The sequence below is a fragment of the Pistacia vera genome, unplaced genomic scaffold (genome assembly GCF_008641045.1).
Source record: "Pistacia vera cultivar Batoury unplaced genomic scaffold, PisVer_v2 Contig320, whole genome shotgun sequence".
NCBI classification, from domain to species: Eukaryota; Viridiplantae; Streptophyta; class Magnoliopsida; order Sapindales; family Anacardiaceae; genus Pistacia; species Pistacia vera.
This window is the reverse complement of record NW_022196136.1, coordinates 2,560,737-2,575,321: the sequence shown is the minus strand read 5'-3', so window position 1 is coordinate 2,575,321 and position 14,585 is coordinate 2,560,737. Positions and strand designations below refer to the sequence as shown.

General features: G+C 35.1%; 2 protein-coding genes and 1 long non-coding RNA gene across 3 annotated transcripts; all 3 read right to left on the bottom strand.

Moving 5' to 3' along the window:
• Positions 1–113: 113 nt before the first annotated feature.
• On the bottom strand, positions 114–4,118 carry LOC116137131 (probable disease resistance protein At1g61310). Its single transcript, XM_031422819.1, is given in 10 exon segments — positions 114–260; positions 350–408; positions 411–420; positions 514–648; positions 735–971; positions 1,161–1,255; positions 1,462–2,185; positions 2,802–3,414; positions 3,538–3,617; positions 3,817–4,118. Coding segments are annotated over 7 exon segments (1,365 nt in total). The 5' UTR covers positions 2,144–2,185; positions 2,802–3,414; positions 3,538–3,617; positions 3,817–4,118.
• A 970-nt stretch (positions 4,119–5,088) lies between these two features.
• LOC116137130 lies at positions 5,089–5,739 on the bottom strand. The gene is made up of 3 exons (XR_004129112.1): positions 5,593–5,739; positions 5,380–5,455; positions 5,089–5,252 (listed from the first exon to the last, which is right to left on the bottom strand). It is a non-coding gene; the product is annotated as an uncharacterized LOC116137130 (long non-coding RNA).
• A 622-nt stretch (positions 5,740–6,361) lies between these two features.
• Positions 6,362–13,587, bottom strand: LOC116137129 (probable disease resistance protein At4g27220). Its single transcript, XM_031422818.1, has 6 exons — positions 13,260–13,587; positions 12,186–13,134; positions 10,157–12,090; positions 8,727–9,200; positions 7,723–8,541; positions 6,362–6,376 (listed from the first exon to the last, which is right to left on the bottom strand). The coding sequence occupies exons 2-6, from the start codon at positions 13,123–13,125 to the stop codon at positions 6,362–6,364; spliced, it is 4,182 nt and encodes a 1,393-aa protein (XP_031278678.1). The 5' UTR covers positions 13,126–13,134; positions 13,260–13,587.
• Between the last annotated feature and the right edge of the window lie 998 nt (positions 13,588–14,585).

Genomic DNA, 14,585 nt, shown 5'->3' with positions numbered 1-14,585 from the left:
TAATTTTCAATTAAGAAAGAGAAAAGGCAATATCATGTTTCACTATCCACAGAAAACAAAGAGAATCAAAGAGATCTTGCCTGTGGATGAGGCCAGGTCCACCTCTTTCACTGTTACTTATGGCTTGAAAATGAAGGAAAGCTGAGGCTATTGTGACTCCAAAAAGAAGAATAAACAGGATTAAACTGAAGATAAGCAGGATTATTCATATCTGACGACATTCCAATCGGTGGAAAATTGGGTGGACAAGCAGGAAACACCTATTAAGTCAGCCAGTAACAATTAGACAGCCATTAAAGTCCAACATCAAAGTCTGCTTAATTTAGATTTTGTGAAATATTTCCTCTACCTCTTTGGCAAATAAGTTGTCACTGTTGAAGTCAAGCCTGGGATTGACAGCAGCTAGTTCATTGATAGGAACTGTTGATTGTGATGATCACAAAGGAGAAGATCCAGTTGATTAACAATATGAAGTACTAACTCCTGAAACTGATAAGCATGTTAAATTATTACCTCTACTTGTCGTTGAAGAGATTGAACATAGTTGATGATTTGGTCAAGCATTAAAGCTTTTCCAGTGATCTTGTTGCACCCCGGTACTAAATCTTGCAAACACTTCATTCTCTCGCTGATTTTTTCCCTTCTAGCCTGAATAATTACAGCATAATCTGATTAAACTTTGTTCATAACATCTACCGATAACAAAGCCAGAAAACACTGAAACTGCAACTCACTCTTTCAGCTAAGCTATGACTATCAGTGGCTTGACCGCGGCGTGCTCGGACATGGATGTAATCAGGTTTTTGAACCTCAGAAACTTTTGAATTCTCTTTAGAAGTATCACCAGATGTTTCTCTGTTGTTATTGCTGTTACTTTTGTTGTTGTTGTTGTTTTGCTCTGTGATCTTTGAATCTCCCTCTTCAGCACAACCTTTCATCCGTTTGTCTTTGGCCTCATCTTCTGCTCCAACCTACCCATACCCAAAACAGAACTTTCATTAATGATCTAATTTATCTTTTAAGATCTTGTCCTTCTCTTTAATTTAACCAAATGTATCACACAAATAAGACACTTGTCTACTCAAAGCAGTAAATGAGTACATAAAAGAACAAACTTTGGCTTGAAAATTAGAACTTTTTAACACAAATTCCATACATACGTCGTTCGGCAGATAATCCCGCTTGATAATTGTTTGATCAACAACATCACCTGCAGGGGGAGTTGGATTGCTGGTCAAAGGGGCAAAAATATATACTGAATATGTTATAAATGTTTCAAAATTACTTTTGAATTTGCTACGCTAACTTTTGATAGTACATTATGTGCTTAGATAATAAATAATTGTTATATTCATTTATCAAATTGATAGATACAGTATATAACAAAGTATAAAGTGAAATCGCGGAACGAAGTTTGGCGCATTTATTTATTTATTTTCCATGTAAAACCATAAAACTTACTTGCTCTATCTGCCTCCGTCTCAAATTTCAGAAGTAACTGATTTGCTAGTTCATCTTGAATCTTTTTAGTGTCTGCTTTATCAGATACCTCATCCAAGAGCTGTTTTTTCTTGGCTTGCTGACCAACTTCTTTGACCAGCGTGGTTTTGCCAATGCCACCCATTCCGAAAACTCCAATAATGCCCACCTTAGTATCTGCTAAAGCGTTCAACACACCATTCAAAGTTGAGAGTCTTGATTCAAATTCCTCGTAATCTTTGTTCTTAAGCCGAATGTCTTCATGAGTGGTAGGAAGGGAAACTTCACTGCATGTTTCTTTTTCCTGCAGGAATTCAGTTACAGCCTCCACCTTTCTCGATGCTTTCCTGCTATTTTTGTAACAGGTGATCAAGTTGAAACATCGGCTGTTTGTTTTCTCTTGAATCAACTTGTCTGCTTCATCAATGATGGAATCCACGTCCCTCTGCCAGTCTTTAACCTGCTGTTTGATATTTTTCATGTTCTTTTCAGCTGCAACAACCTTATCCTTCGCCTCATCTCTCGCATCCTTCAGCTTTCCAATTTCTTTTTCGAGATCGCTAAAGTTGCTTTTGTAGTTGTACAAGTACATAAATGGACGCCCTATAGGAGCAGCTAAGCACTTTCCAACTTCTAAAACAGCATTCCCTGCAGTTTCTTCCATTCTCAACCCCTTTTCCTTTATCCTTCCTCAGAAAAAATAGAGCTGAACCAAAAAAAAAAAAAAATAATAATAATAATAAAACAAAACAGAGAAAACAACGGGACAACCAGGGAACAAAACCACAATAACAGAAAAATAGTGACAAGGAAATTATTCCAGCGAAATTTAGATGCAAAAAGTGGATAGAATCGGATTACAAGTTAAAATATGAAGTGATTTGGATATTAGTGCTTACTAAAAGAGAAGCAGGGGATCCAGATCCAGAAGAAGGGGAAGGAGTGAAAAATCTAGTGATCAACAAGTGAGTAAAAGTGTTTTCAAGCAAATACAAGGAAAGGTCTGGTTTTGGACTTTGTATGGAGAGAATTAGTAGAAGAAAATGAAAAAGGAAAGCGTACTCAGAGATGTCTATAGCAGAGGGTTGAAGTGATACAGGACAGTTCTGAATTTGAATGGTTTAATAAAATTATTTTGAAAGGCTAAAAATGTTTTGTTAGTCAACAAAAAGACAGCAAAGAAAGAAACATGCCAACAAACTTTTTTTTTTCTGCTTTATTCAACAAACTATTAAATTACTAAATCTATAAAAATGCACCAAAAAATACGACAGATCAAATCTTATTAAGTGTACAGCTGGAGAGCGAGATGAAGTTACCACCTTTAAAACCAAAGGTTCCAGTAGCAGACCTCGAGAGAGGAGGAGAGGCAGAGGCCCTACTAACCGAAGATCAAGGAGCCCAGCTTTGGTCATTCTACCACCGTGCTTTTTGGGGGAACATCAACTTTTGCAAGCAAGGGAAGTAGCACTTCTAGTGCACAACGTCAGTAGCAACTGGTGTTGGGTTGGGCTTACCTCATTCTCTCCCATATGGAGATCGGAGGTCAGTAGTCCAACAAATTAGGCCCAAAACAACTCCATCTTATCTTCATCTTCTTCATTGTCCAGCAGCCAAAAACGTGAGAGAGTGAGTGTTCTCCTCCAGTGGCTGTCCTTTCTAGCCAGCCATCATCCAGAGAGTGAGGCAAAAACAAACAGAAACGGAGAAGAAATATGAGTTTTTGAGTCTGTGAACAGTGTATCATCAAATCGTGATCTGGAGTTTGTTTGCCGCCCGATCGTTCTGATTTTTGAATATATTGTTCATGAGACACAACTCTACATTCTGAATGGTGGAGATCGGAATCCAAGCATTGCAAGGCAGTCAATTGTGGGTAAACCCGAAACTGCAGTTTTTATGTCTTTTGGGATTATTCTCTCCATAACTTAACCCCTGCATAATTTCCACAAGTATCAACACAAAATTTTGTTAGGGTTTTGGATACCACCAAATTACGAAGCAACAGGATACTTTCTTTGTCCATAAGGTATAAAATGCATTAACTAAAAACTCAACTTCTTTGTGTTTTGGACAGGAGGACACATTTCTGTTGTTCAAGCACTATTGGAAGAGCTGCCTGGAAATTTCTGACCAACCTGCCATGTGCAGATACCAAAACACTCCATGTTTAAGCAGTCCGAACAAATCTTAAAACAATTTAAATATCACAAAATAATTTAACATATATTTCAAAATAAGTTAAAATATGTTAGCATTACAAAATAATTTAACATATAGTTCAAGTGTTTACGGGAATAAGAAAATCCGGATAAAAGTAATTGACTAAATACTTACAACTTTCTTGTGAATATGTTGTATGGTAGTATTAACGTCACCCTCCCAACACTCCACAAAGTCATACCAAATCCGCTCTCCTTTGTCTAAGTTTGGTGTGCTTAAAACTCCTCCAGAGAATGTGTTCATATTGGGGCATCCAACCACACCTAAGTCTTCCAAAAGTGGGAATTTGAGTGTGTAATTCGCAGAGCAGAAACTTGTGAGACTCTTTAAACACCAAAGTGACAATTACTTCAATTTGTCGAAAACAATTTCATCATTTTCTGTATCTCCCTCATTTGATACTACTTCTGTCATCATTCCACAGTCATTTATTATCATTTTTTCGAGTCGCACTAGACTTTTGACTGTTGAAGATGATACCAACTATTACCAAGTTTATCAATCCATTACACCGCCATACGTTTAGACTTGTTAGACTTTCATAGGTTGCTGAAGATGGCAGTAGATTAATCAAAGTGTGGCAATCATAGACATCTAGCATTTCAAGATTTTGAATAATTGAGTCCGGATGAGAGTCTTGTTTCCAAATGTCCTTCAAATTAAAAAGTCCCCATAGCTCCAATTGTTTTATCTGTGTGAGCATCCCAGCACATTTCTCGTCTTCTCCACATGAAAAAATCTCTTTGTATGGACAAACTCTTAATATCAGTTTTTCAAGATTGTTAAACCCCTCAAGGATTTCAATTGGAAAGTGTGCGGAATCATCCTTGATGATCTCAAGAACTTTCACTTTGGAAAACTGATGTTCTGGAAATTGGTCTTGCCATATAGACGCAATGTTCTCTCCACTTAGTGTGATCAATTCCAAATTGGAGTTAACCTAAAAATCAACCGTATAAATCATATCAAAATTAATATTCTCTTTAACATTTCACATGGTATTTAATAATTTTGTGTATATATATATATTTTAAATCGGAAGCAAGCAGAAAAAAAATCTATCAACGATGTTGCTATCAAAATTAATATTCTCTTTAACATTTCACATGGTATTTAATAATTTTGTGTTGGATTGGGCTTACCTCTTCTCTCCCATATGGAGGTGAGTAGTCCAACAAATTAGGCCCAAAACAACTCCATCTTATCTTCATCTTCTTCATTGTCCAGCAGCCAAAAACGTGAGAGAGTGAGTGTTCTCTTCCAGTGGCTGTCCTTTCTAGCCAGCCATCATCCAGAGAGTGAGTCAAAAACAAAGAGAAACGGAGAAGAAATATGAGATTTGAGTCTGTGAACAGTGCATCATCAAATCGTGATTTGAAACTCGTTTGCCGTCCGATCGTTCTGATTTTTGGATATGTTGTTCATGAGACACAACTCTACATTCTGAACGGTAGAGATTGGAACCAAGCATTGCAAGGCATTCAATTGTGGGTAAACCCGAAACTGCAGTTTTTATGTCTTTTGGGATTATTCTCTCCATAACTTAACCCCTGCATAATTTCCACAAGTATTAACACAAAATTTTGTTAGGATTTTGCATAAGACCACCAAATTACGAAGCAGCAGGATACTTTCTTTGTCCATAAGGTATAAATTGCATTTAACTAAAAACTCAACTTCTTTGTGTTTTGGGCAGACACACTTCTGTTGTTCAAGCACTATTGGAAGAGCTGCCTGGAAATTTCTGACCAACCTGCCATGTACAGATATCAAACCACTTAATGTTTAAGCAGTCCAAACAAATCTTAAAACAATTTAAATATCACCAATACACAAGTGTTAACGGGAATAAGAAAATCCATATAAAAGTAATTGTTCACTGAATACTACCATTTTCCTGTGAAGATGTTGTATAGTAGTGTTAAGGTCACCCTCCCCAATTTTTCAGTCATACATAATATGCTCTCTTTGTCTAATTTGGTGTGCTTAAAACTCCTCCAGAGAATGTGTTCATATTGGGGCATCCAACCACACAAGTCTTCCAAAAGGGGAATTTGAGTGTAACTCCGAAGCAAAAACTTGTGAGACTTTTTAAATTTCCAGTGACAACAACTGCAATTTGTCGAAAACATTTCATCATTTTCTGTATCTCTTCATTTGATACTACTTCTGTCATCATTTCACAGTCAATATTCTCATTCGTTCGAGTCGCACAGACTTTTGGCTGTTGAAGAGATACCAAGTTTATCAATCCATCGCAGGCCACACGTCTAGACTTGTTAGACTTTCATAGGTCGCTGAAGATGGCAGTAGATTAATCAAAGTGGGGCAATAATTGACATCTAGCATTTCAAGATTTTGAATATTGAGTCCGAGAGAGTCTGTTTCCAAATGTCCTTCAAATAAAAAGTCCCCCTACTCCAATGTTTATCTGTGTGAGCATCCCAGCAATTTCTCGTCTTCTCCACATGAAAAAATCTCTTTGTATGGACAAACTCTTAATATCAGTTTTTCAAGATTGTTAAACCCCTCAAGGACTTCAATTGGAAAGTGTGCTGAATCATCCTTAATGATCTCAAGAAATTTCACTTTGGAAACTGATGTTCTGGAAATTGGTCTTGCCCTATAGACGTATGTTCTCTCCACTTAGTGTGATCATTCAATTGGAGTTAACCTAAAAATAACCGTATAAATCATATCAAAATTATATTCTCTTAACATTTCACATGGTATTTAATAATTTTGTATATATATATTTTAAATCGGAAGCAAGCAGAAAAAAATATTTATTTTGACGTAGACAAACTAGGAGTCATGCAAATAGCAATTGTACTATATAACTTTATTATGTCAAACTAATTTATTTATGTCTAGTAAGCATGAGCAAAGGCAATGGCAAGGCAATTAAGGAAATTGCCATAGGTTTCCTCCGAATTAGGATAGACAAAGTTAATAGTAATACAATGAATTTTACTATTATTATCTTCAATAAATTTTTAAACTATAAGATAAATATTACACCAAATAATTTTGGATTATGTAACTCATTATATTATCATGATACGAATAAAAATAACATTTCAACTTATTATTATCTAGAGCTGATAACTTCTTGTAATTCTCTATGTAATCCTGAATATACAATTCTAAGCATTTTTGTCCCACTCAAAGTGGAAAAATTCCACATGCACTCATATATGCCACCATTCGCCTTAAAACGCGCGTGTTCATTCCAAATGACACAGCCATTTAGAAAATTGTTGAGGGCACCTAAGTAATTTAAGAGACAACATCCCTCTTCTCTCTAAATAAAGGCGAAAGCTCACTCAAATCCCCAACCAGCAGCCTATTAAGGTGAAATGAATCTGCTTTTCCTCAAAATCTGTTGGTAGACAAGAGAGAGAGAAGGTAATCTGAGATTAACATGAAGTAATCTCTCTATCATATCTAAATATACTGAGCACCTTCTCCCCTCTTCGCAAACTCTTTCATCCATTTTTTTTTTTTTTTTCAACATTGAACCTCAAATTAAATATCAATTTTTCTATTGAATTGATGGTAGGTCATATCGTTGATGATGCAGCATTCACAGAGTAGAGAATGAATTACCTTTCATTTTTTGGGTTTTCAATTTTTTTTATTTCCAAATTTTTATAATTTCTTTACTTTCGGTTTTTTATTTTAATAAATGGTATTTCAAAATATAAATTTTAATGTAGACAAACTAGGGATCATGCAAATAGCTGTACTTTAATTTATGTCAAAATCTAATTTGTTTAGCATGAAATGGTCAGGACAAATTTTTCGGTAATACAAAGAAATTATTATTATTTACAATATATATTTATTATTTATTATCTTTTACAAGTTTTTAAACTCTAAGTTTTCAATATTTATGAATTTATTTACATTTAAATTTTAAATTTTAATATTAATAAACTTTAATTATATTGTCAACTATTCAAGTTTGAAGGGGAATAAGAAAATCAAAGAAAAAATACTTGTTAAAAGAATGCATACCTCTTCTTTGTACATATGTTGTATAGTTGTATTAAGGTCACCTTCCCAACACCATTCGTCTTTATCCTGCTCATTTTGTTGAACTTTCAGTAAACTTGGTGTGTTTAAGATTCCTCCAGAGAAAGACTTCATCTTGGGACAATGCTGGATAATTAATTCTTTCAAAGATGGGAAGTTCAATGTGTATTTCCTAGGGCAGAAGCATGTGAGACTGCTTAAATAGTTTAGTGACAACTTCTTCAATTTGCTGAAAACAATTTCATCTTCTACTGCCATATCTTTCTCATTCGATACTATTTCTACCATCATTTCGCAATATTCTATTTCCATTTCTCTCAACTGTACCAAATGTTTTGCCACCGATGGCATGACTATGTTTATCCATCCGTCGCAGAAACTTACTTTCAAAACTGTTAAATTTTTGAAAGATGTCGAGGATGGTAGCACATTTATCATTCTGTTACAGAAACTTACTTCTAAAACTTCAAGATTTTGAAGAACAGCGTCCAGTTTGAAGTCATTCCTCCACAAGTATTTCACATCAGAAAGACTCCTCAATTCCAAACTTTTTATTTGTATCAATGTCTCCGTACGTTTCTCATCCTCTCCACATGTGAATATTTCTTTGTACGAACCTTCTCTCAGTACAAGTTTTTCCAGATTATTCAATCTTTGAAGGATGCCAACCGGAATATTTGTAGATCTATCACCTTTGATCTCAACTGTACATCTGTTGAAGAAGTTTTCTGGAACTTGATGTTGCAATGTTACCATGTCGTCCACTCTGCTTAATGTTAATTCCTCCAAATTGGAGTTAATCTACAGATCAATTTGACAAAATCAAGTTGAAGTTGAAACTCTCTCAAACAATTCAACACATAAATATCAAGCAATCTTTATATAAAATAGGAATATAGAGAGATATATTTATTTAACAAGATATGTTTATTTTTTATGTTAGTTTATTTAGAAAAAGTTAAAGAAAGAAAAAAAACGACACTTACCTTTTGGACCAAGAAGAGGGATTGTTGCTCCCAAATATCAAGTTGACCCTTATTGTTTTCATGGAAGCTCATATTTTCTGAGGTGAATATTTTTATTTTGTCACAATTACACACTACCAACTTCTTTAATTGTGGCCATTCAGAAGTATGAACTCCAGGATAGAATGTTGCGAGTTCTGGTAAGTCTTCGAGTTGTAGGAAGGTTACTCGTGGAAAGATAAATGTAGGAGTTGCTTCTGCTCCTTTCTGAATAATCTCCTTTAAAACCCTACAATTGCGTACCTCAAGGTGTTCAAGCCGGTCAAAGCTTTTGACCATAGAAGATGAAAATACAAATTTTAGTTTTTCACATCCAACCACAATCAAGCGTGCCAAGTTTTGATAGCAATGAGATATTGTAGCTAGTTGACTATCCCAGATCATTTCAGAATTAACTGAATACAGTTCTAAGGCCTCCAAATTGGGGACAACAACCTGCACATAAACTATTTTTTGGTAAAATGATACAAAAAACATTCGTAAATCTTAAAAATATATATAGTACTAGGTTTATTTATTATATTTTTTTTTCTTTATTCATTGTCAAAAAGATTTTCAAAAGATTTTTTAAATAAATGAAAAACAGAATTATGGTTTTGTATATTAATGCGCTCTTGTAAGACAAAAATTATTATTTTTTTCTTATTATTATTAAGATAGAAAAAAGATCGTACCTTATATTCTGAAGTGAATATGTGCAGTCTGTGACAATTACGCACCTTCATCTTCTTTAACATTGGCCATTCTAAAGTGTGTTTACCAAGGTAGAAAGTTGTAAGTTCTGGCAAGTCTTCAAGTTTTAGAAAGGCTACTCGGGGAAAGATAAATGTATCAGTTGCTTCTGCTCCCTCTTCTTTGACAATAATCTCCTTTAATTCCTTACAATGCCTTATCTCAAGGTGTTGGAGTTGCTCAAAGCTTTTGATTATCAGAGATGGAAATAAATATTTTAATTTTTGACAGCCATGCACAATCAAGCTTTTCAAATTTTGATAGCCACAAGATATTGTCGGAAGTTGGCTGTCCCAGATCTTTTCAGAATTGATTGCTCTAAGTTCTAAGGCCTCCAAACTAGGGAAAATAACCTGCTCAAAAGTGTTGATTTTTGTTTCAGTATTTTGCCATATGAAGCCGAGAAACAATAGTATATGACATGCCATTAATGTTATAAAGCTCTCTTTTGTGTATCAATCATGGAAATATTTATCACAATATGCCATCTGATAAGACAGCATACTATATAGGCACACAAATTGTATCTCCAAAGTTAGTTTTAAACGTCTAAACATTGACAACAAATATTTAGTAAAGATATTTAACTGAAATTTTAAATCACTATAAGGATTGAGCAAAAGGATAAGAATAATATAAAGAAAATATAGACAAATTACCTTTTTGTTGAAAATTGGTGTGACAGTATCAAGTAGCTCATCCTCGGAATAGATTTCATTGGACTGCAAATTAATTGATGATTCCACCTGTCTGGTTTGCAATGTTGAAGGTGTATTTGGTTTTGAGTAGAAGCTTGCAATTCTTGGAAGATTAATCAAAGTCAAGAAGCGTAATTGAAAGAATTCAATCTTATTAATCACTTCATTCTTTTTTACTCTGTCTTCTCTTTCAACAGCAAAAATCTCATTCATATTCTCACAGTCTTCCACCCTAATTCTTTGAAGATGTGGAAGGCTTCTACTAGCATTGGAGAATGAGAAGATATTTTCCAATTTAGCACAACTTTGAACTTCTATAACCTTTAAGTTGTAGAAAGACTTTGTTGTGGGTTGACCATAACATATCTTTTTCAAGTTAGTCAAATTGAAAAGAATCAGAGACTCCAAGAGGGGGAAGGCAACAAAAGGTATGCACTTTGTTGAGTCAACAATGCACATGATGTTAGGATTATTATGGACATGGAGATATTTCAATTGTGAAAAACCCTCCTTGTCTAATTCATAAACATCATTCTTGATACCCTCCAATTTGTCTAAGCATAAGAATTCAACATTCTTGAAGCACTGAAATTGCTCTGGCCAAATTTTTATGACAGAACTGAATTTCAGTTTCAGCGTTCGTAATGAGGCCTGATCATCATACGAAAAGCTCTCAATATACATCCACTTCCCATCATCACCATCTATGAACCCCGGACCATATCTAGACAACTCATCTCCTATCGATATTTTGTATCTTTCCAACTTTTTGGAAAACAAGTCTTTTGGCAAAATCTTATCATCGGAAATGTTTATTTCTAAAGCTGTCAGTTGAGACAAATGCTTCAACTCCTCAAGTGCTTCAACCTTCCATACTATAGAGCATCCAGTCATATACAATTCTTCTAATCGCAATAAGCATGATATAATATTTGGTGCGATAACTTGTAGATTTCGACAATTACTTAAATCTAACAACCTTAGTTGACTCAAGTTACCTATTTCTCCTGTCAATTTCTTAATCTTACAGTGTCGCAAGCTAAGAATTTTTAGGTTTCTCAACTCTCCAATAATTGTTATATCTGCAAAATTGCCATAATTCAAACATAATGTTTGAAGATTTATTAGAAGACTAAGAGACGACGGCAAGGACAACACCTTCATGTGAAGTAAACTTAGAACTTTGAGGTTACCCATCCCTACAAAAAATTCCTCAGGGATTTTGAAAGAAGAACCCTTCATCCTCATACTGAAAAATTCAAGTTTCGGGCAATCCAAACCTTCAGGCCAAAGCTCACTAATCACACTAGTATCAGCTAGCGAGATTTTTGAGCACTTTTTCAATTCATCTTTATTACTCCATTCCCTCTCCATGTTGTTTCGCTCAGTAAATACATGTTGATCTTTATATGCAATTGTTATGACAACTGCACGAACAACGTCATGCATAGAAAAATGTTCATTGTTTTGCCCATCAAGTAACAAACAGGCGTCCTTCAGTTCACAGACAAGACTTTCTAGTCTATCTCGTGCTTGTTCCAGCGTACAAATAACTCCTTCAAGAATATCCAAGCCCATAATGTATTTGAACACGTCTGAAATGGTAGTATCATTTACCATTAGACTACAAATTAAAAAAGTTCTCTTGAGTTCATCACCTTTTAGATAATTGTAACTCAATGCTATCTTTGAGTATTCCTTTTCCAGTATCCCTGCAAACTTTGTTGGGGAAGGCATCTTCAATTCCCGTAACGCATCCTTCCATTGAGATCGAAGTCTCTTGTTCCTTAACGCTCTTGCTATTGTAGTAATGACGATCGGCAAGCCTCTGCATTCCTTACATACGTCGTTTGGCAGATAATCCCGCTTAATAATTGTTTGATCAACAACATCACCTGCAGGGGGAGTTGGATTGCTGGTCAAAGGGGCAAAAATTGTGACAAATAATAAAATATGTAAGAAAATGTGAAAATTCTGTAACTTTGATTACCCGCCATCTTTTTAAACAGGCTCCAAGCTTCTTCTTCAGTTAAAAAACCCACCTGGAAATTCTTTACAGAATCCATACTCTGTAACACATTAAGGTCTCTTGCTGTCAACAATACTTTACATCCCCCACGATCATTTCCACAAGGAATTGCGAGAGCCTCCAAATTTAATTCTTCCCAGATATTATCTAAAATTACAAGGATTTTCTTATCTGTCTTCAATCTTGCATACAACTTGCTTGCTCTTTCTGCCTCCGTCTCAAATTTCAGACTTAACTGATTTGCTAGTTCATCTTGAATCTTTTTAGTGTCTGGTTTGTCAGATACCTCTACGAAAATCACCTCATCCAAGAGCTGTTTTTTCTTGGCTTGCTGACCAACTTCTTTGACCAGCGTGGTTTTACCAATGCCACCCATTCCGTAAACCCCAATAATGCCCGCCTCAGCATCTTCTACAGCGTTCAACACACCATTCAAAGTTGAGAGTCTGGATTCAAATTCCTCGTAATCTTTGTTCGTAAGCCTAAGCCGAATGTCTTCACGAGTGGTAGGAAGGGAAACTTCACTGAATGTTTCTTTTTCCTGCAGGAATTCAGTTACAGCCTCCACCTTTTTCGATGCTTTCCTGCTATTTTTGTAACAGGTGATCAAGTTGAAACATCGGCTGTTTGTTTTCTCCTGAATCAACTGCTCTGCTTCATCAATGATGGAATCCACTTTCCTCTGCCAGTCTTTAACCTGCTGTTTGATCTTTTCTACGTTGTTTTCAGCCGCAACAACCTTATCCTTCACCTCGTCTCTTGCATCCTTCAGCTTTCCAATTTCTTTTTCGAGATTGTCAAAGTTGCTTTTGTAGTTGTACAAGTACATAAATTGACGCCCTATAGGAGCAGCTAAGCACTTTCCAACTTCTAAAACAGTATTCCCTGCAGCTTCTTCCATTCTCAACCCCTTACAGAAAAAATAGATCTGAACCCAAAAAAAAAAAATAATAAATAAAACAAAACAGAGAAAACAACGGGATAACTAGGGAACAAAACCACAATAACAGAAAAATAGTGACAAGGAAAATATACCAGCGAAATTTAGATGCAAAAAGTGGATAGAATCGGATTACAAGTTAAAATATGAAGTGATATGGATATTACTGCTTACTGAAAGAGAAGCAGGGGATCCAGAAGAAGGGGAAGGAGTGAAAAATCTAGTGATCAACAATCACAGTAAAAGTATGTTCAAGCAAATACAAGGAAAGATCTGGTTTTGGACTTTGTTTGGGGCGACTTAGTAGAAGAAAATGCAAAAGAAAAGCATACTCAGAGATGTCTATAACAGAGGGTTGAAGTGATACAGGAAATTTGTGAATTGTGAATTTGTGATCTCATGTGCTCACTAGTAACATTAACATGTGTGTTAAATGGTTCAAAACCAAAGATAATTTTATTAAAATTATTTTGAAAGACTCAAAATGTTTTGTTAGTCAACAAAAAGACAACAAAGAAAGCGACATTCCAATGAACTTTCTGCATTATTCAGCAGATACCATTAAATCACTAAACCTATAAAAGTACAGTAAAGCAAAGAAATTCACCAAAAAATATCAAATATTAATTGAACTGTTTCTTGCTTTTCTTTGGTAAATATCAAAAGTAAAAGTCTTCTTAAGTAAGCTGAAAAAACAAAATGTTGAAAGCAACAGGGCACTAATCATGAACATTGAGCCAAAAGTAGAAGGTGTAAATTCCACAATGAATAAAGTAAAAATGGACTTTGCCAAACTTTATAATAAAGTAATAATACATTAAAGTGGTAGTCTTTATCTTTCATCATCAATAATTGAAGAGGGCACACTGTTTAAGATTCCCTAACAGATACATCACATCTTCACTGTATGGTAGAAGCAAATTGATGCATGCGACCAAAGTTAATTTAGGGCATGTTTAGCTTATTATTTCTAAGTATATTCATAATTATATTCTCTAAATAATGTTTGGGATATTATTCTAGAAATATTATCCTATTTTTTTAATTATTTTTAAACCCTATAAAGTTATTAATTACATTAAATATCTCCTAAAAAAAGGTTTAAAAATTAGGAAAAACACTCCCAAGACCAATACTTGCCAGATTCCGACAACCACCATCGGTGGTAGCCAGAATCTGTACAACGGCCTACCTGTCGATCAGAAATGATCTGAAGTTCACCGATCTGGCCTTTTTCGGCTAGATCCACCATGGATTTAGCCGTAACGACGGCCAAATCTTGGCCATTATTGACCGAAAACGACGGCCATATTTTTGGCAATCATTTTGGTTTTTTTTTGCCGTCGCGGCCACAGCAGGCCGTGGATCTGGCCTTTTTCGACCAGATCCGTGGTGGATCTAGTCGGAAAATGCCATAACGA